Here is a 21,650-nt window from a genome sequence, read left to right as displayed (position 1 = left end):
TTCCCATTCCTGGGCTCCCTGATGTCAGGGTCACGCCCATGATGCCAACCTTGGGGGAGGTACTAGGGTGATTTCCAAAGTGCCTCTCCTCCAAACAGCTGTCCACTATGCTGAGGCCCAGGCTGGCTGACTCCTGGGTGTCTTCACTGCCCCCAGGGAGTAACGATATGAAAACGGTGAGGGAGAGCCAGGTGCTGTGGCTCACGCCTGTATCCCCAGCACTTTGGGAGGCCCAGGCGGGCATATTCATTGAGCTCAGGAGTTCAAGACCAGCCTGGGCAACATGACAAAACCCGACCTCTCTAAAAAAATACAAAAATTAGCCAGGTATGGTGGGGTGCACCTGTAGTCCCAGCTACTTGGGGGGCTAAGGTGGGAGGACTGCTTGAGCCCAGAAGATTGAGGCTGCAGTAAGCCATGATTGTACCACTGCACTCCGCCTGGGCGACAGAGCAAGACCCTGTCTCAAAAGAAGAAAAAAAAAAAAAAGGGTGAGGAAGGAAGGTAGCGTGTGGCTCAAGTTCAGCCATCACTAAATGCACACTGTCCTGGTCTCACCTGAACATCCCAAGAGCTGCACAAAGTAGGAGGGAATGTGCCCATGTTCAGATGAAAAACCCGAGGCTCGCAGAGGGGAAGGGCCTGGCTCCGGGCTTCACTGGCTGGAAGCAGAGGAGAGAAAATTGGAAGTCTAAGCTTCAGGGTTGGGTGGGTCCTTAAGTCCATGTCTCAATATATCATCTCAACAACTCCATGAAACCGTATCATCTGGGGAAACAAATTGGAGACACACCACTTAAACAAATTAAACAGGCTTTCCTGCAGGACTTGTCAGAGCCTTTAGCTCCTTCATGTTTCCCAAATCTCTTTGACCAGGACCAAGACCAAGGCCTGGGACGATTGACAGTCCCTGGGTTCCAAAGGCCGAGAGAGGGCACGATGGAGGTGAAGGTGTCTACAGCATTTGCACGCGTGTACTCCGGGCATCTGTGTACAGAACAGATGAATGTGTGTACATATGCACCAGTGTTTCTCCATCACTCTATCTGGGGCTCAAATTACATCTTTAAAAACCAGAACAGGCGTCCAAAGGCCAGGACACGCGCCCAAAGACCAGGGTCTGGCCCTTCCCGGCTTTCCCTGCAGAAGATAAAGTCCAAGAGTGCCTTCACTGCCCCTCAAGTCAGATTCCACAAGGATTTATTGGCACCGGACCTAGCCTGGTGTCCGCCCCTTCAAGGAAGGACACTAACAAGGAGGAGTCCCGGCACCGCAAGAGCCCTCCCAGGAGCGCCCAGCCTGGAGCGGGGTGGGGGAGATGCTGCCATCCGTGGACAGGAAGGGAAGGGCGATCTCGCAGGAGGGTGGGCACGGCGCAGGGAAAGGCCGGCTGGTGGGATGGGCAGGGAGGCGGGGGACCGGCCCCGCTAGAAGGGGAACTCGCAGACGTAGTAGAGGCGCCGCTGGCAGTCGTGGTCCCACCAGGAGCCGTCGTCAGAGGCCTGCGCCACGCAGTTCTCCAGCGTGCCGCCGTTGGGCTGGTCCGGGCTGAGCGGGTGCGGCGAGGCGCTGGGCTGGGCGCCGAGCTCGGGGCGGGGTGCGCGATGCCAGGCGAAGAAGGACACGCGCTGGCCGTTTTCGAAGAGGTAGAGGCCCTCGGCGCGCCGATCGTGCACGCCCAGCCACACCGGCCAGTTGTAGGGAGCGAGCGCCGCGCGCAGGTAGCGGGTGAGCGCCTCCATCTGCTGGTGATCAGCAGGCTGCGCCAGGCTCCCGCCCCGCGCCGTGCACCGCGCCTGCGCCGCCGCCTGAGTTTCGAAGTCGCGCGAGAGCAGGAAGCACTTGTGGCCCAGGCGCAGCCCCTTCAGGCAGCCTGTGGGCGGGGCCGGGTAGAGAAGGAGGCGGGGTTATGCATTCGGGGACCGGAAGGGGGCGGGGACAAATCATCCGGGAGTGGAGGGAGGCGGGGTCAGGACCTCGTAGGGCGGGCTGGGAGGAGGCGTGGTCAGAACCTTGGGAGCCAGAAGGTGGAGAGTCCGGTCCGCCAGGGGCGGGGTCAGGCGGTGGGGGCGGGACTGTAGGGGGCGTGGTGCTGCCCCAGTCGGGTCCGCGCGGCTCTGGAGTGCCCACCCTGCTCCCTGCGTTCAGCCTCCCAGCTCTCTAACCCCGTCCGCTAGCACACAGCAGCTCTCCCGCCCCGGACACCTAGGGTCACTTTCTCAACCAGTCCCATACCTGACCAAATAGTCTCATTTTTTTCCACCCCGCGTGCCGTGGACTCACCCTCCAAGCGGCCGTGCTCGCGCTCGGCGCGACCCTGCGCCTCCTGCAGGGCTTGCAGGGCATCGCGGGTGTCGCCCGCCGCGTTCCGCAGCTGCCGCAGCCCCTGGGTCAGCTCGACCACACGGGTGTCCAAAGCGTGCAGACGGACGTGCAACTGGTGCAGGCCTGCGTCCAGGCCAGCCAGGCGTCCCACTGCGGACAGACAGGGATCGTGCTGGAGGGGGAGCCTGGAGATGCAGCTGGGGGACTGAGGATCTGGAGAACTGCGACCTAGGGCTCCTGAGGGCGGGGTGGCGGTGTGGGGGGACCCCGGACTCCTGGAAGGTAGGGTCGAGTGGCGCCAGGCTCTTAGAAGGCATGGTCGTGGACCTGGGGCTCCTAGGGGTGTGGGGGCTCTGGGCTAGGCAATGGACAACTGAAAGACCACCCGGCAGGGAACCGAACCTTCATTTTTGCTAAAGTGACCGCGGCGGCCTGGGGGTTTGGGGGTGAGGGCTTCTGGTTACTTACGGATGTAAGTGACGATGTCCTCGGGGGTGGGAGAGGGGCTGGGGCTGGAGGATGGGGTTGGCGTGGCTTCCTCCTCCTCTTCCTCCCCCTGGTCCTCCTCCATCTCCCAGTCCTCTTTGCCCTCAACAGTTCCGGCAGGATTCTCATCCCCCCTCCCAGCAGGCAGTCCCAGGGCTTCCTGCAGATGCTGGGGCAGGGGAGGGGCGGTGAGCCCCAGCCTGCCACCAAGATGCCCCACGCGCCACTTTCCAACTCTTAACTCATTCTCTGCCTCCTGAGTCCTGTCTCTGAGCCCATCACCAAACCCCCCCCCCACCCCGCGAGACTATCCTAATTGCTCCTTTTTGTCCATTTCCCTAACCTTGCAATACCCCCTCCCAGGCTCACAGTTCACCACCCATAGTTCCCTGACACTCCAGAGCTCACCTTCAGCATCAGGGCCTCCCTCTCCCGCTCCTCCTCCTGGGCACCTCCCCAGCCTCCCTCCCACTCCCTCTCAGCTCCCCGAGCCCCATGGCCAAAGCCCAAGAGCTGGGGGACCACCAAAGCCCCCAAAAGCCAGGCTGCCTGCATTAAGCTGGACTCTTGGCACCCAAAGTTCCAGATGTCTGGATGTCTGGGGTGGGAGGGGTGGCCTCTGGGAACTGCTGAGTGCCCCTGCCCTGTGTGCAGGTCACTAGCCCCCAGGTTCCCGACTCTCCCAGTTTCTCTCTTCCTGTTTCTCTCCTCGTCTCTGTCCGGTCCGTTGGTCTCCTCTGCTCCTCTGTGTGTGTCTCTCCCCGCCCCTCTTGGCTCCCCCGAGGCCCTGCCTCTGTGGCCGGAAACCTCCAACGTTCCAAAGCCTGGATCCCGCCTTGGGTCTCCTCGCACACCCTCCTCTTTCCACTTTCCAGAGCTCGCTTCCGCCCTACTCCGTTCCTTCTGCCGTGGCCCAAAGCTTAGATAATCAGGAAGAGGATGGAGCTGGCTCTCCAAGGAATCTTGGAAAACACAGGCCCCGGCTTCAGCCCAGGAACCCGCTCAGAATCATCGGGGCAGTGGTGGGATGCTGGGACCGAGCTCTGCTCCCTTCTTCCCTGCCTGGCCATTCCTGAGGAGGGGGCAGACCTCAGGATCTCGCTGAGGTTGTTATTACCCTGTGGCCACTATCGCCCACATGCTCAGTAGAGGAGACTCCAGGGCCTCTCCTGTCCCCTAGATTGCCCATCCCACCCTCCAAGCCCTTTTCTGGAGATCCTAGTGCGTGGGTGTGGGGGCGGGGCGACACATGCAAACAGCACGCATGTGACTGTGTACACAGCCCTGGAAGATGGGGCTCGGGGATTAATTGACCACCTTACTAGAAGCCTCCTGCAGGCCAGGCCCTGGGCTGGGTGATGCTGAGGACTCCAGCTGCTTGCAGACCAGCAGCCAGATAGTTCCTGGGATGAGGAGGTTGGAGATGGGAGAGGGTGAGGAGTCTGGAGGAGCAGTCAGGGAAGGTTTCTCCAGGAGGTGAAATCGACAGACGCTAGGTTGTGTGCTCAAGGAGCTCTGAGCATTCAGCGAGCCACCTCGTTTCAGCCTGGACCACTGCAGTCTCCCTGCCCTCCCCCTCCTTCCTCCTGAGCCCCTCCAATCCCGGCTGCTTGCCGCAGCCAAAGCAATCCTTCCAAACCATAAATCAGATCACATCACTCCCCACTCCCCTGCTCCCCCACCTTCCCATCATAAGCAGGAGGGAAGCCAAGCCTGGGCCTCAGTCCTTAGCACAGCCTACCACACTGAGGGCTGGGAAGGAAGAACCCTTTACACCTCTGCAGCCTCATCACCCCCACTCCCCTCACCCGCCCCCAGGCTCCACCTTCCCTGGCCTCTTGGCTTGCCCCCAAATACTAAGCTGATTACAACCTCAGAGCATTTGCACCAGCCCTTTCCTCCTTCGAGAAGGTTCTTTTCCCAGCGCCTTCTCATCATCGAGGTCTCAGCTCCAAGAGGCCTTCCCCAACCACCTTATCTGTTCCACAAGTTACTTTATTAAAAAGCCCCATTTCATCTTTTTGGTATAATCAAGACTGGCACGATCTTGTTTGTTTGTTTATGTCTGTTCCCTGCCAATGAAAGCAGGGATTTCTATGCACTGCTGCATCTCCTAGTACAAGGCCTACCTAGCACATAGTAGGTGCTCAATCAACCTGTTGAGTGGGCCAGAGGATAGCCGTTCCTGGTGGGGTCAAAGGCCTGGAGGCTTCACCTTTTTGGTTTGCTGGCACCCAAGTTCCCAGGGTGGTGGTGGCAGCGTGGGTGGAGGCGGTGAGAGCAGTGGGAGAGAAGCTTGGAGGCAAGGAAGCACGATGCCATGCCATGCTCCTCTATGTCAGGCCCATGAGTCATGCAGGGCTTTTCCAGTCCAGGCCTGGCTGGTGGTGCCAACAAGCATGGGGCACACCAGCCGGGGATCACTGGGCCTGCTCTTCAAAAGAGGAGACCGAGGCTCTGAAACAGCATGGCCTGCTGGAGGTCACCAGTGTGGCGGCAGCTAGCCAAGGTTTCTGGCTCCAAGAGCAGGGCATCTGCCCTCGGCTGCCGGGAGCCCCAGGAGGGGCCTTGGAAATCAATGCCTCCAGCCTTCCGTTTTCCAAGAAAGCCTGGTACATCGAGGGCACTGTGACCTTGGGCAGACTGCTCCCTGCCTCAGAGCCTGGGCCTCTCAGGTACCTGTTGGGGACCTGGGACCCCTCACCAGGAGCTACAGACCTCAAGAAATAATGCGTATATGGGGGAAGGCCTTGTAAACTGTGCAGGGGTGCACAGCCTCTCTGGCTGCTGAAGCCAACATGGGCAGCTGTTCTTTTCCCGGGCCCAGCTGCTCACCACCTGGGCTAGTGGATGTGCATCAAGATAGAGCCTCCCCAGGCTGAGCAGGCACCTCCTCCAGCTCATACTTGGGTACTGGGGAGAGCCTGCAGCTGGAGGGGAACCCAGAGGCTGCCTAGAACTGCCCCCTGCAGGCCCGGGAGGTGCTGTTGGAGCTGGGAGAATGAGGAAGCCTGGGCTAAGGGGACACTCACCACTCACTGCTGCTCTGTGGGATCTGCCCTCTCTGTGGGTGCGTCCCAGGCATGAATGAGCTGTCTGCCTGCAGCTGGCTGCATATGCGTGCCTACACACACATGTGCAAGCTCTGAGGAGATGGTTGGGTGTGTCTGTATGTGATGAACAAGGATCTGCAACTATGAGGGGATATGCCTGGGAGTGCACAATAGTGGTCAAGTGAGGACTTTGGAGCCAGCCTACCTGTTCTTGATCCTTGTTACCACATCCTTATAGCTGGATGACCTTGGGCAAGTTACTTAGCCTTTCTGTGCCTTGGTTTCCCCCTCTAGAAAATGGGGATGGTGAAAGTCCCTGAGCCTGGCACACAGAAAGTGCTGTAGGAATATCAGCAGTAACTATCCTGAAGGGAAGGATGGCACGGTGTTGGGCATGTAAACGGGTGAGTGCGAACCAGTGGAATGGACAGCACGGTGGGTGGGCGTGATGGGAAGGCGTGCACACGTCTCTACAGTGCTGTAACTCCGTTTTGGTGTTGAGAGATCTGGGCATGCATACCGGGGTGAACGCCTGTGTGTGTGTGTGTGTGTGCGCCCGCGCACGCGCGTGTGTGGTGGGCAGTTGTGTGCATGTGCTGCGTGTGTGCCCGGGCACAGGGGTGTGACAACTGCATGTAGCTGGGTGTGTTTGTAGCTGTGTACCCCAGGTGCATTGTGTCTGGGCATGCATGCGCTGGAGAGTGTGTGTATATGGGGACTCTGCAGGTGCTGTTACAGCTGGTGACTGTGCACCTGTGCCTTGGGGGAATGTGGCCTGGCCCAGGTATGTCCACGTGTGCCCTGACCCAGTACTGAGATGGAAAGGGTGTGTGTGTGTGTGTGTGTGTGTGTTTGGGGGGACAGGGTGGGAATCTATAGCCTTCACACTTCAATTTGGGGGTGTAGAGTCTGGCAACAAATATTTATTGTGCCCCACTGTGTGCAGGGGGACGGGGAGCTCTCTGGGAGGGGGTGGTCCTGAGGCGTGTGGGGGGGCACCCTTACGGGGGCAGGACCCCTTCGTCGGGGTATGGGAGCAAGCAGGGGCGGAGTCAGGATTTGGGGACTCGGAGGTGGCGAGGAGTGGTGGGGGAGGGCAAGGGTAGGGGGCGGAGCCGGCGGTGGTGGGGGATGGGCGAGGTTTGGGGGCGCGGGGAGGGGCGATGTCTCCTCCGCCGGCTCCCGGAGGGAGGGGAGAGGGCGGAGGGAGGGGAGGGAGGGAGAGAGGGAAGGAGAGAGACAGGGTGAGGGAGAGACAGCGAGAGCGAGAGAGCGAGAAGGGTGGCAGAGGAGGCGCGGAGCGGGCGGCGGCGGCGGCGGCCCGAGGAAGAGGAGGAGGAAGAGCAGGCGGAGACGCGGCGCCCGGAGCCGGCCGGACCCAGCCGGGGGCGGGCGAGGAGGGGCGCGGCGGCCGCGGCGGAAGGGGGGGCGCTCTGCGGATGGCCAGGCCTGGCCCGCGGGGGGGGTGAGGTCCTCGGCCCTCCCGCCCTCCCCCCCGGCCCCCGCCCGCCCCCTCCCCGGGCCCGCTCGCCCTCCGGGGCGGTGGGGCATGGCCTGAGGGTCCCCCGTCTCCGGGGGGGTGGGGGGTGGGGGGAGGGGGGAGGGGCCGCGGGCGCCGCCGACCGGGACTCAGCAGCCCCGCCAGGCAGGTAAGGGGGTCGAGAACCTGGGGGTTTGGGGAGACTGCGGGGCCCGGGCTGCGGGAGGGGGCGAGGGCGCCCCGGATGTCCTTGGCCCGGCGCCGGGCTCCTGGCCTGGGTGTGCGGCTGGGGGTGCGGGTAAGGTGGGGAGCGTTGCCCTGGGCGACGCCAAATTGGGTTACGCCCCGGTCCCCGGTGCCCCGTCCCAGATCGCATCCGTGATGGGAGGGCGCGCCCCCCATCCCCCGCCAGCAGAGCCCCTATCCCGAACCCGCCTCCCGGCTCTCTGGGGCCCAGGGCTCGGTCCCGGTACCCGCCTCCCCGCCCAGCCCGGCCACTCCCCCGCCTCGCCCACCCTGGCGCACCTGGGCCGGTCCGCCAGGTCACCCTGGTCCCCACTCCCCTCCAGCGAGGGTCTAGGCCGGGGCTTCCTCCGCCCCCTTCGATCCCTCCAGCTCCCGCTTCTCCTTCCAGGCTCCTCCAGTCCCTTCCCACCCTCTGCCCAAGCTCCCCGCGTCCCCACCAGGTCTCCAGTCCCTACACCGCCGGCCGGCGCGCCCTCTCAGCTCCCGCCCCCGACTCCTGCTCCCCGGTGCCCCCCGCCCCTCTCCGCGGTCGGGCTCTCCCCCACCAGTTTCCCAGCCTCGGCCCCGGCTCTCTCTCCCCGCCCCTCCCCGCCTCCCTCCGCCTCCATTCATTCTCCCAGGCCCCGCTCTCGGCCACGCCAGCCGCCCCCTGTCCCCCGCAGCCTCCCAGGGCACCCCCTCTCGCGCGTCCTCCCCCCCCCCCCCCCCCCGCCGATTCCTCAGCCCGTCTCGGTACCAGCTGCGTGCCAGCTATTCTTAGCCGCGGAGCGTTTGATTCATGCCGCCCCGGCGGAGCGTGCCCGCTCCCTCCCGCGAGCCCTGAGGGGGAGGGGCCGGAGCCGGCCCCGGGGGCTGGGGCAGCCGTACACTCTGGGGGCCCTGGCCAGTTTTTCTTTCATCCCACCGGCCACCCCCTCCGAGCGGGGTTGAGGCTGGGGGTCAGCCAGGGTCAGCCGAGGGGGAGTGGCTGGCTGCAGGCCCCAGATCGCTAGGTGGGCTGTGAGGCGGGGCGGGGAGGAGGAGGCCGGGGTCTCCGCAGAGACGAGGTGGGGCGGCGTGGCTGGGTACCTGGAGGGGGAGGGGGCTTCGCAGCGCTGTCGCGCGTGGGGGAGGGGTCCGCCGGCCCTGGGTTAGAGGCTCGCTCGCCCACAGCTCCTGGAACTCTCCTCCCACCACACACATTTAGTCTTCCCTTTCCCAACCCCCCAGCCCATCCCCACTCCCCCAAAGTCAGCAGTACCCTCCACTGCTTCCCATCTCCATGGCAACGGTGCAGGAACCGGGCCTGGTGTGGGGGGGAGGGACCAGACCAGACATTCTGGTTTCCGGTGCTGGGGTGGGAGTTGGGGGAGAACAGAAGGGAGGCGGACCCCGTTTGGAAGGGGCTCCACCCTCATAAGTCCACCTCAAGGGAGAACAGCGAGGATCCAAAGATGACCCCCTACCTCAGTTTCCCAGACCCTCCTCTCACCTCTTAGCCTCCCTCCTAACACCCCCAGTCCTCAGAGTGGAGCCCCTAGTACCCAGCAAAGCCAGCCCACCCACCCTGCAGTCCTAGAAAAGAGCTACAGGTCATCTGCAGCCACCCACATCTACCCCGGCCACCACACCACTGTCACCAGTACAGCACTCCCCAGGCCAACCTCCCCACCCACCCACACACCCTCTCAAGAGGCCCCAGTCTCTAAAAGCCACTTCTTGTGGTTCCCTTGGGGACACCCTAGGCCAAATGCTCTGCCCATGACACTGCCATCTCAGTGCCCCTTGCTCCCCTGGGACGGCCGATTCCCCAGCACTACTCTGCATGCCACGCGTTGTCAGCCACACTTGAGTGAAGTCACCGGCTCCACCCGCTCCAGGCTCACCACGCCTCCCTCTCCCCCTTACTACATCTCAGTCTCAGCCTCAGCTTCTCCCCAACCCCACCCCCCGGCCCTGGGGTGACAGGCCAGGCTGGGGCCAGGAGGGCAGGATGCCTGTCAGTTTGTCCATCTGTCTGTCCTTAGCTAATTTTAGCTGCATTTTCTGTGGCCTGGCAAAGTGGGCCAGTAGCTCCCGCGGTGATTCTGCGGTTTCTGGGACACGGCCACGCTGGGTCACCGGCAAAGTGGGGCGCAGGGGGCGGGCTGCAAGCGGGGCCAAGGGCAGGGAAGGAGACACATGCCAGAAGCATGTCAGGGACAGGGGTGTGTGCGTGCCAGCGTGGGAGGAGGCGGCAGGGGAGGCCATGCAGGCCAAGGGTGTGCCCGGCCTCCTTCCTGTCTATCTTGGGCAGTGGGGGTAGGCTGCCCTTGACCGCTTGACCACCAAGTAGCACTAGTGGCCTCTGAGGGGCCCCGGGTTCCTAGTCTGATGGCCGCCCTTCACCCCCATAGCCGCCTGTGATGCTGCCGTCCCCCGTCGCCCCGTGGCCCCACAATGACCCACAGCCCCGCGACAAGCGAGGACGAGGAACGCCACAGTGCCAGCGAGTGTCCCGAGGGGGGCTCAGAGTCCGACAGCTCCCCAGACGGGCCAGGTCGAGGCCTCCGGGGGACCCGGGGCCGGGGCAGTGGGGCACCTGGTAGCCTGGCCTCTGTTAGAGGCCTCCAGGGCCGCTCAATGTCCGTCCCAGACGACGCCCACTTCAGCATGATGGTCTTCAGGATTGGCATCCCGGACCTGCACCAGACAGTGAGTACCTGCCCACTGGCCAGCGGCAAGAGAGGGACAGGGGAAGCTGGGGGGACCGGGCTCCAACTGACATGGGGAGTTCCACTGGTGCTGGGTATCCTCCCAGGGATCACCCCCACACCCAGCTCCTGGCTCACTTCCCAACCCACCTCAGGCTCCTCTGTGGCCCCTGGCCCACCCTAGCCCCTATCTCCTCCCCCACCAGAAATGCCTGCGCTTCAACCCAGATGCCACCATCTGGACGGCCAAGCAGCAGGTGCTCTGTGCCCTGAGCGAGAGCCTGCAGGATGTGCTCAACTATGGCCTGTTCCAGCCGGCCACCTCAGGCCGTGACGCCAACTTCCTGGAGGAGGAGAGGTTGCTGCGGGAGTACCCCCAGTCCTTCGAGAAGGGGGTCCCCTACCTGGAGGTGAAGCTTCCCCAACTCCTTCACTGACAAGAGAAGGCATGCCCTAAACACATCTGCCCCCCACCCACTTTTTAACACACTTAACCTTAACGAGGGGGCACCCATTGTACTAGTCCTGATCTTCTAAGCATCACAGGGAAGTCAGAGAGTCCTGAGTTCAAATTGCCATCTGTTCTGCTTCTGACCAGCTAAGTGACCTTGGCCAAGTCACTTTCCTGCCCCAAGCTTCTCCTCGCCCATCAAAACAGGGGAGGATTCCCAATTACAGTAGGCACTCTAGAACATTTCCTGTGGGGTCCAGACTCCTCCTCCTTCAAAGCAGGGGTTGCAGTGCACATATACCATGATATCCAGCACTCAGAAAAGCCACTGCCACCCCTCTACCCGCTAGACCAAGGTTCCAGGGCTGTTTCCACTCCTACCCTGAGCTACCCTTGGGAATTAGAAGGGGATCAGACCTTCTCCCTACCCCAAGCCTTCTCCCCAGGCTCCTGATTCCAAGTCTCTGTGTCTCTCTCACTGCCCTACCCCTGACCTCAGTTCCGATATAAGACCCGAGTTTACAAACAGACCAACCTGGATGAGAAGCAGCTGGCCAAGTTGCACACTAAGGTGAGAGAATCCTGCTGGCATCTGTCCCCTATAGCCCACTACCACCAGAGCCCCCTGCCCAACTGCTTTCTCTCCCCACCTCTTCCCAACAGAGCTGCACATTCCCCAAGCCCACAATCCCTCTGGCCACTTCCACCCCTTAACTCGGGATGCTGTACCACATTTGAGACAACCACAAATACCCCCATTATCCCCATCACAACCTCTTCTTACTTTCCTCTTTTGCCCCTCATCCTTTTGCCTGGGCCCGCATCATTCCCACCTGGCCTCCTTTGAGTCTCCCTTCTCTTCCCCTGCCTCCCCGCATATCCACCCAAGGCCTCTTTACTTCCCCACCTTGGCCTAGGACCCTGACATTGGAAGTCCTTCTGCCTGGAGACTATTTGAAAGACAGGCTGCATTTCTCCCAACCTCATAGCCTGAATCCCTGCAAAAATCCAACCGTTACACCCCCCTTTCCAGCCATATCTGTTCTCCTGGTACCTTGCCCACCAATCCTCAGCCCCGTCTCTGCTGTGTCTCTGATGGTGAGAGCTGGGAGGAAATTGGGGAACTGCTTTGGTCAGAAATGAAGGACTCTTGATCCTTGAGAGGGAAAAACTCCCAATCCCTCCTTGTCTAACCCTCTCTCGACCACAGCATGCATTGAACTCTTTCCTCCCCTAAATGTTCCATCCCTCCAGGCCTTCACAGTCCGCTTTGGGAACCACTGGCCAAGTGTGGCTCCTGAGTACTTGCAATATGGTTAGTCCCAACTGAGACTCGCTGTGAGTGTGAAATACACACTGAGCTTCAAAAACTTAGTGCCAAAAAGAGTTAAATAACTTCATTGATAAGTTTCATCTCAAGTACCTGTTGAAACAGTAACATTGTGGCTATGTCAGTTAAAGAACATATATCATTAAAATGCATTTCAACACAACTAACACTTCACCCCTGACCCTGCTATTTTTTTTTTTTTTTTTTTTTTTTTTTGAGACAGAGTCTTGCTCTGTCACCCAGGCTGGAGTGCAGTGGCGCAATCTTGGCTCACTGCAAGCTCCGCCTCCTGGGTTCATGCCATTCTCCTGCCTCAGCCTCCCGAGTAGCTGGGACTACAGGCGCCCGCCACCACACCCAGCTAATTTTTTATGTTTTTAGTAGAGACGGGGTTTCACCGTGTTAGCCAGGATGGTCTCGATCTCCTGACCTCGTGATCCACCTGCCTCAGCCTCCCAAAGTGCTGGGATTACAGGCGTGAGCCACCGCACCTGGCTTTTTTTTTTTTTTTTTTTTTGAGACAGGGTCTTGCTCTGTCACCCAGGCTGCAGTGGTGCAATCATGGCTCACTGCAGCCTCGACCTTTCAGGGTTCAAAGGATCCTTCCAGCTCAGCCTCCTGAGTAACTGGGACTACAGGCATGTGCCACCACGCATGGCTAGTTTTTTGCATTTTTTGTAGAGATAAGGGTCTCACTGTTGCTCAGACTGGTCTCGAACCCCTGGGCCCACGTGATCCTCCTGCCTCGGCCTCCCAAAGGGCTGGGTATTTTCTCTGTAAAGGAGGCCGCTAGAAACGTTTCAATGGCGTATGTGACTCTACGTATATTTTCACTGGACGGCGCTGCTTGAGGACCCCGCTTCTCTGCCTTGCTCCTGACTGTCCTGTCTTGTGTGTCTTTGCCCATGGCTCAGACGGGGTTGAAGAAGTTCCTGGAGTATGTGCAGCTCGGGACATCTGACAAGGTGGCGCGGCTGCTGGACAAGGGGCTGGACCCCAATTACCATGACTCGGATTCGGGAGGTAGGGAGGGGTGAACATCAGGAGGACCTCGGGGCCAGGACAGGGCTGGGGAGCAGGGCTGCCATCTGCATTCAGATCCATTCCTGACTGGTGTCTCTCAAACACGTCGCTGTCCAAGGGGGAGGCTGCGGGGCCAGAGGCTGTGGGGTGGAGAGCTACAGAGCCTGGAAAATGGGAAGGGATGGAGGAGAGGAGAAGGGGCTTCAGGTGACCAGCTTTTCCTGCCTTTCAGAGACCCCCTTGACACTGGCGGCCCAGACTGAAGGCTCTGTAGAGGTGATTCGAACCCTGTGCCTGGGCGGGGCCCATATCGACTTCCGGGCCCGGGATGGCATGACAGCACTGCATAAGGCCGCATGCGCCCGACACTGCCTGGCGCTCACGGTGAGGCTGCGGGGACCCCTCACCCCCACCGTGGGGCCCTCTCTCCTTTTCCCTTTGCTCTTTCTCAAACTTCAGTTCTTTGGTTTCTGTAAAAATAGGCCCTCGCACGTCCCCAGTTCCAAGCCCCTTTCCATAGACTGACACACAGCCCCTATTGTCACCCTTGTCAGGTCCCCCAGGTGCACCCACCTGGGCTACAGCTGACATCATGCAGACCCGGACACAGCCTCCTCCCCTGAACACCCAGAACATCTCCATCCCCTGTGACCCAGCTCAATACCAAACCTGCCTCTGTCTCCCCAAGGTGTAAACCCTTCTCATTCCTTAAAACGCAAAGTGAGTTCCCTGCTATGCCCCCAGATAGAGCCCCTCCTCACACACCCTGAAAACAATCCCCCAGCTACCCTTCCAAACCCAGCACTGCACCAGCTCCACTCCCTCCTCTCTCACATGCAAATACAGCCCCTTCCCCACGTACACAGCCTCAGATGCACTTTCCCAAATAGACAAACCCATACACCCACAAAATACATACACGGCGTCAGCTGCACAGTCTAATTTTAAAATACTCTTCTCCCCCTGCCCCCGCCAGGACACTTGATTCTTCTTCATATGCGGGTCAAGATGGGCTGCCCCCAAAGACAGCCATTGAGAAGCACCCCAATGCATGGATGCTCCAGCTAAATGGCCCCTCCCTTCTCTCCCTCAGATTCTTTCCTGAAGAGCCCCTAATGCAGTCAGACACCAGCCACAAAGATCTTCAGTATACCCCTGGAGTTAACAGACCCTGTTCATGTATCTCCCATGCACACTCACTCCCAAACCCACATCCTGCTCATGCACGCCCCTCCCAGCCTCCAGACCTGTGCTATCCAAGCCAGTAGCCAGTGGCCACCTGGGGCTGTTTAAATTTAAATTAATTAGAGTGAAGTAAAATTAAAATTTCAGTTCCTCAGGCTCACTAGCCACGTTCAAGTGCTCAGGGGACCACACGTGCCTGCCATATAGGGTGGTGCAGTTGCAGACCATCCCCACGATGGTGGAACGTTCTGTTGGATGGCACTGCTACAGGCTGTCCTCATACAAGGTTGCTGCCAACACTTTCTCCTATTAATGCTCATTACTGCCAGCCTTCCACACCCAGAGTTGTCTTTCAAGGGGGAGCAGGAAGTGGCCTGCAGCCCCAGTGAGGCCGGCCTGATCCTTGCCCTTATCCAAGCTCACTTGTCTGTCCCCTGGCTTCCTGCTATGCCCCTTCTTTGAGATCCTGGACCTAATAACACCTCCCACTTGGCCAGAGACCCTCCAGCATCCAGACTCTGGCCTCTCATTTGTCCCCAACAACCCACCTGTAGGAGGTGGAATGGGTGGGTACTGTGGCCCCTAATGCCCTTCAATGGCTCATCCAAGGTCACTCCCAGGGGAAAGGCTGGGTGGGATGTCAGAGTGCCAGGGTCCTCTGGAGGCATCTACCCAAGTCCCACATTATTCACAGGGGATCAGAGTGGCCCAGGGAGGGAAAGGGCCGGGCTCAAGGTCGCACAAGGGCATCATGGCAGAACTAAGACTGTCACTGTCATTGGCCACTGTGGGTCACCCAGGACGGTCCAGTTCCCCTGGCCCTTCAGAATGAGCTGGTTAATGTGTGACTGTCATCTGTGTTTTTCTACTGGGTTCTCTCTCCGTTCCTAGGCGCTCCTGGACCTTGGGGGTTCCCCCAACTACAAGGACCGTCGGGGACTGACCCCTCTGTTCCACACGGCTATGGTGGGTGGTGACCCCCGATGCTGTGAGCTGCTCCTGTACAACAGGGCCCAGCTGGGCATAGCTGATGAGAACGGCTGGCAGGAAATCCACCAGGTGCTCCTGATTCACGCCATGAAGGGCTGGGGTGGGGGACCCAGTCTCTGAGGCATCCAAGGGACTGGGGCTGGGAACCAGATGCCAGGGTCCTCACAGAGCATGGGGGTAAGAATAACATGGTCCCCAAAGAGGAAATGATGGGGGTGAAGACACGAAGACCCTAAGGGGGCATAGGCAGGGGAACCAGACGCCTTGATCCCTAAGAGGGATGGGCTGGCCTCTTGGCCCTCTTAAGGAGGCAGACCAGACGCCTGGGCCTTGGAATGATTGAACATTTGGATTGTGAGGCTGACAGCCTGGGTCCCAGAGCAGGAAGGGGGGCAAAAAGGTGATGGGGAGGTGGATGTGGTGAAGGATAGGATGAGAAGGCCAGTGCACAGGTTGTGTACAGACTCTTGGCCCAGAGGGAGAACAGCCTGGGTCTGATCCATGCCCCTCGCTCCCTGTCCTGCCCAGGCCTGCCAGCGGGGTCACTCTCAGCACCTGGAGCATCTGCTCTTCTACGGGGCTGAGCCTGGAGCCCAGAACGCCTCAGGGAATACAGCTCTGCACATCTGCGCCCTCTACAACAAGGTCTGCCTAGCAGTGGCCGCCCCAGGCCCCTCGAATCCCTCATAGCTGCCTCCCTCAGGGCCAAGCTCAGATACTCCTCTTGACTGCATCACTGCACCCTTCACTTCTTCACTATTTCACCCTTTCATCCAGTCATCCATTCATCCATTCATCCATCCATCCATCCATCCATCCATCCATCCATCCATCCAACAGATATTTACTGAGCTCCTTCTCTGTATCAGGCCCGGAGCTGGGTGCTGGGGATAAAGTGTTGAGCTCATGGCCTAGCAGAGGGCAGACAACATAGTTTGCTGCTACAATCCAGAGTGCTCAGAGGAAAGTCACAGGGAATCCAGATCCCTGTGGGAGCCCCCATCTGGGACTGGGCTTGAGATAGAGTGGCTGGGGGTGGAGGTGGCTTCCCGGAGGAGGTGTCCCCAGTATTGAGATGAGCAGGAGTAGAAAAGGGGAGAAAGGGGTGCTCCAGGGTGGGGGCACAGCCTGTGCAGAAAACCAGAGGAAAGGGGGCTATGGGTCCTCAGTTCCCCTGTGTCTCCATTCAGCCAGTGGTGTGTGCAGGTGCCACGTGGTGGCACGGCAGGGCACAGGGGAAAGTTTAACGTGCAGCCACTGTGGTCCCCGAAGGGAACGAGTGATATGGGAGTTTTAGCAATTCAGGACCTTGGGGGTCCTGACAACCTGGGTCCCTGAGCAGGAAGGGAGTGCTGAAGGAAGACGGGAAGGACATCCCCACTTCCAGAGTTCCTAGGAGAGGAGAGGGACGGAGCAGGAGGAAGACGGGAAGGACATCCCCACTTCCAGAGTTCCTAGGAGAGGAGAGGGACGGAGCAGGCAGGGGATCTCATGGCAGCTGGTTGGCAAGAGCCAGAGCTTTCAGTATCATGACCTCTGGTACTTTAGCCTCCTGCGCTGCAGATGATCCTGGGCACGTCAGCCCTATGGAAAGCCTCAGTCTCCCCACCTGTTTCTCGATGTTCCCTGCCCTTGAAGGGCAGCTGTGGGGGTACTTAGAGGGACAGGTGCTCGCATGACAGAACTGGTCTATCAGCCCCCTTCCTCCAGGAAGTCTTCCAAAACAGCCCTCAGCCCCCTCTGCCTCAGCAGAACTTACAGTGCTGGGGATTTGGCGGGTGGCCACGTGCTGCCTGGTGGCAGCCAGCAGCATGCCTGGAGTCCAGGGAAGACTCAGTGCTTTTCAAACTGAACCAACATGGTGCCGGCACTTCTCTCCCTGTGTGCTTCTGCCTCCTGCTCTGCGACACGCAGGCCTCGCAACCAATCCTCTGACTCCCAGGCCCTTGTGCAGCTGATGGGGAAGAAGCCCCGGCCCCACGGGCAGATGGGGGTGGGGGAGCAAAAAAGTCCCCCCGACTCTTTGAGGCGCCATCCTTCTTCCTGAAACGGGAATAACGCCAGCTTTTATTGAAGAGGATGAGCCATCATGTATATTAAGTACTTATCCCTGGAAGGCAGCCATCAGAATAATAATTGTCATTATTGCCATCACCAGTGTCAGTCAGGGTCCAGTCAGGAGACAGAAACTGTACCATTCGGATAAACAGAGAAATTTTAGTGTAGAGAACTGGACCAGGCACGGTGGCTTATGCCTGTAATCCCAACACTTTGGGAGGCCAAGGCGGGAGGATGGCTTGAGCCCAGGAGTTCGAGACCAACCTGGGCAACATGGGAAAACTTGGTCTCTATGAAAAATACAAAAATCAGCTGGGCACAGGGGCGTGCACCTGAAGTCCCAGCTACTCAGGAGGCTGAGGCAGAAGAATCGCTTGAGCCTGGGAGGTGGAGGCTACAGTGAGCTATGATCATGCCACTGCACTGCAGCCTGGGTGACAGAGTGAGACCCTGCCTTAAAAAAAAAAAAAAAGAGAGAGAGAGAATTAGACAGCAGGCAGAGTTTTCTTAGTGGCACAGATGAACAAGTCATTTCCCCTCCTTGATCTTCTCCTTTCTCAGCTGTGATGGGTCAGTAATTAACATCCACCATGCAAAAGAATCAAGTGGGTTAGTAGTTTTGCTTGCCTTTGCCATGGGCTTAACAAATTGATGCATAACACATACGAACTTGATTCCTCCATTTCCCCCCTTGTCTTCCTCCCAGGCTTTAAGCTTTCCAAGAGCCAGGGCTAAGTCTGAGAGTGTTTCCCCAGCCCCTGCCACCTTGGCCTCCTGACATGCCCGTCTAGCCTTTGGTGGTGAAGGTCAGATCCGTGTCTAGGCTGTGAGCACCTCAAGGGTGGGGGTTGAGTCCGATTACTTGCTCTGTTCCAGAACCCCAGCACACAGCAGTCCTAACTGCATTTTTGTTGAGTGAGTGAATGAATGAATGAAAATGAGTGAATGAATGATAGCTCAGCCCTCTTGGATTTCCACCAAGACTCTGCACAGTGCCTGGCTCAGAGCATTCAACAGGTGTTTGCTTGTTTCAACAGACTGAATGACTCAACAAACGAATGATTTGAACAAAATGAATTTTGACTGACTCAACTTCATATCCTCCATCCTCATCCTTTCCATGCACGTTCCTTGAGCACCTACTATGTGCACAGCACCAGGCCTTGGGGATGTGAGATGAATCAGATGTAGCATCTGGCCTGGGGAGGGTGAGGGTGTGGTGGGGGGCGGGGTGGGAGTTCACAGTCTGGTGAGGAGGCAGACGTGTAAACACATCACCGCGACGGCATGAAATAAGTGCTAGGATGCCATTAAATGCGAGTTTCTCTCGGTGCCACCAGCTCTGACTCGTACACCTTCTCAGCTTTGTAAGAGTAGGATGAGGAGCAGGTGAGTTTAGGGGCTGTGCTCTGGCCCTGTGCCCCCAGTGTGGGGGTAGCGGGTGTGAAAACATGTAAAAAGTCAGGAGCGGTGCCTCATGCCTGCAATCCCAGCACTTTGGGACGCCGAGGCTGGTGGATCATGAGGTCAGGAGTTCAAGACAAACCTGGCCAAGATGGTGAAACCCTGTGGCTACTAAAAGGACAAAAATTAGCCAGGCGTGGTGGTGTGCACCTGTAATCCCAGCTACTTGGGAGGCTGAAGTAGAGAATTGCTTGAACCCAAGAGGCAGAGGTTGCAGTGAGCTGAGATCGCACCACTGCACTCCAGCCTGGGTAACAGAGCAAGACTCCATCTCAAAAAAAAAAAAAAAAAAAGAAAAAGAAAAACACGCAAAAGTACACATGGCAGGCGTTAACAGTCTAGTTGGCCAGCATCACGGGCATACACAGGCTCACATACACACACACACTCACGAACATACCCAGAACACTGGGCTAACTCTGCTGCCTGATGTGTCTTTGGCAGTCAGAGTCATCCATTCATAGGAGACAGGTGAACCATAGGATCAGAAGGCCACGTGCACAGGAGGATGGCTTGAGCCCAAGAGGTGGAGGCTGCAGTGAACTGAGATCGCGCCACTGCACTCCAGAAAGTGGAGGTTGCAGTGAGCTGATATTGCGCCACTGCACTCCAGCCTGGCAACAGAGCGAGACTCCATCTCAAAAAAAAAAAAAAAAAGAAGGCCAGGTTGGAATCCTCATTGCTCCACTAACTGGTTGTGTGGCCTTGGGCATAGCATCTGCCCTCTCTGAACCTGTCCTGTAACATGGGCTCATACAAACCCCTTGGTGGGTTTGTCATGTGGAAGGGATAAGATCAAGGAAGTGCTTGGAGAATGATGGTTAAATTAGCATCAGAGGACTCTGGGGTAGAGTTAAGCTGGAGGCCAAGTTGGGTTTAGCCAGGCCAAGAAAAAAGGGAGAGGACACTGCTCCTACTGAACAGTTCCTGTGGTTCCAGCATTAATCCAGGTGGCAGGTGCCACAGGCAAAATCATGCCCCTGTACAACTTATGACGTAGAGGAGAAGAGACGCTAATCAGACAAATAACAGGAAATGGAATTTCAGGGAGACGGGGTTATGAAGAAAATGAGTTAACATTGGCTTAGAGTGCCTGGCACACACACCAGTCTCATATTAAAAAACAAAGCAAGGAGCCAGGCACAGTGGCTCGTGCCTGTTATCCCAGCACTTTGGGGGGCCAAGGTGGGCTGATCACCTGAGGTTAGGAGTTCAAAACCAGCCTGGCCAACTTGGGGAAACCCCGTTTCTACTAAAAATACAAAAATTAGCCAGATGTGGTGGGCGGGTACCTGTAGTCTCAGCTACTTGGGAGGCTGAGGCAGGAGAATCGCTTGAACCCAGGAGGTGGAGGTTGTAGTGAGCCAAGATCATGTTACTGTACTCCAACCTGGACGTGCCACCACGCCTGGCTAATTTTTGTATTTTTAGTAGAGATGGAGTTTCTCCATGTTGGTCAGGCTGGTCTTGAACTCCTGACCTCAGATTATCTGCCCCCCTCGGCCTCCCAAAGTGCTGGGATTACAGGCGTGAGCCACCTGTAGCCAGCCACACCAGGCCAATTTTTTAAAAATTTTTTTGTAGAGACGGGATTTCGCCATGTTGCCCAGGCTAGTGTCAAACTCCTGGGCTCAAGCGATCCCCCCCACCCCCCGCCTCGGCCTCCCAAAGTGCTGGGATCACAGGAGTGAGCCACGGTGCCTGGCCCATCTTGGGCTCTTTTGAAAGCCTTAATTTCCTCCTCTGTAAAATAGAGACAATTTCCATGTCCTGGAATTGTTGGGCAATTGAAGGATCTTCTGCTTCTAAAGTGCCAAGTGCCTGGCATGTAATGGTAAGCCTCCGTAAGGTCTAGACCTGTGGTTCTCAACCGGGGAGCTTCTGTCCCCCAGGGCACACTTGTCAACATCTAAAGACATTTTTGGTTGTCATGACTGGGGAGGGGAGTGCTACTGGCATCTAGTGGTAGAGACGGGGGATGCTACTCAACATCCCACAGTGCTCAGAACACCCCCCACAAACCAATGAATCACCAAAGAATTATCTGGCCCCAACGTTCAGTGGAACATAGCATGAGCACCTATCCTAAATGCCCTCAAATATCCTAGTGGCCATGTTAAGGAGAAGGGGAAAATAATTAGGTGACATTTATTGTAACAACATACTTTACTTGTAACAGTGTATCCAAAATGTTATCATTTCAACATAGAATCAATACAGAAATTATTTTTTGTGTGTGTGTGTTTTTTTTCTTTTGAGACAGAGTCTCCCTCTGTCATCCAGGCTGGAGTGCAGTGGCGGGATCTCGGCTCACTGCAACCTGCACCTCCTGGGTTCAAGTGATTCTCCCACCTCAGCCTCCTGAGTAGCTGGGATTACAAGCGCCCGCCACCACAGCTGGCTAATTTTTGTAGTTTTTGGTAGTGACGGGGTTTCACCATGTTGTCCAGGCTGGTCTCAAATATCTGGCCTCAAGTGATCCGCTCGCCTTGACCTCCCAAAGTGCTGGGATTACAGGTGTGTGTCACCACGCCTGGCATTTTTTTTTTTTTTTTTTTTCTGGGCGGAGGGGAGACAGGTCTGTGCTCTGTCACCCAGGCTTGATCTCAGCTCACTGCAGCCTCAAACTCCTGAGCTCAAGAGACCCTCCCACCTCAGCCTCCCAAGTATTTGGGACTCCAGGCACCCACCACCATGCCTGGCTAACTTCTGTTTATTTTTTTATAGAAATGGGGAGTGTCTCACTATGTCGCCCAGGCTGGTCTGGAACTTCTGTCTTGGCCTCCCAAAGTCTTAGGATTACAGGCTTGAGCCACCACACCTGGCTATAGACATTTAAATTCTCTCTTGTTTTCATATGGCATCCTTGAAATCCAGTGTGTATTTC

At 57.9% G+C, this 21,650-nt stretch overlaps 2 protein-coding genes across 2 annotated transcripts in view; one reads left to right on the top strand and one right to left on the bottom strand.

Annotated features, from left to right (window-relative positions):
- Nucleotides 1-1,178: 1,178 nt before the first annotated feature.
- On the bottom strand, nt 1,179-3,557 carry CLEC11A (C-type lectin domain containing 11A). Its single transcript, XM_025369243.1, has 4 exons — nt 3,220-3,557; nt 2,794-2,980; nt 2,284-2,475; nt 1,179-1,873 (listed from the first exon to the last, which is right to left on the bottom strand). Exons 1-4 carry the CDS (start codon nt 3,364-3,366, stop codon nt 1,428-1,430), a joined length of 972 nt encoding a protein of 323 aa, XP_025225028.1. The 5' UTR covers nt 3,367-3,557; the 3' UTR covers nt 1,179-1,427.
- Nucleotides 3,558-7,134: 3,577 nt separating this feature from the next.
- SHANK1 (SH3 and multiple ankyrin repeat domains 1) overlaps nt 7,135-21,650 on the top strand; it is a 58,977-nt gene continuing 44,461 nt past the window's right edge. Inside the window, exons 1-8 of the mRNA XM_025367136.1 lie at nt 7,135-7,513; nt 9,966-10,263; nt 10,469-10,672; nt 11,213-11,284; nt 12,958-13,066; nt 13,299-13,450; nt 15,143-15,310; nt 15,770-15,886. Of these exons, the coding sequence (XP_025222921.1) occupies nt 10,009-10,263; nt 10,469-10,672; nt 11,213-11,284; nt 12,958-13,066; nt 13,299-13,450; nt 15,143-15,310; nt 15,770-15,886 (1,077 nt within the window). The 5' untranslated portion in view covers nt 7,135-7,513; nt 9,966-10,008. The remainder of the gene's footprint in view (nt 7,514-9,965; nt 10,264-10,468; nt 10,673-11,212; nt 11,285-12,957; nt 13,067-13,298; nt 13,451-15,142; nt 15,311-15,769; nt 15,887-21,650) is intronic.

This window comes from Theropithecus gelada, chromosome 19, assembly GCF_003255815.1.
Source record: "Theropithecus gelada isolate Dixy chromosome 19, Tgel_1.0, whole genome shotgun sequence".
Classification (NCBI taxonomy): Eukaryota; Metazoa; Chordata; class Mammalia; order Primates; family Cercopithecidae; genus Theropithecus; species Theropithecus gelada.
Note: the sequence above shows the minus strand (reverse complement) of the source record. Positions and strands in the feature narration are given on the sequence as shown.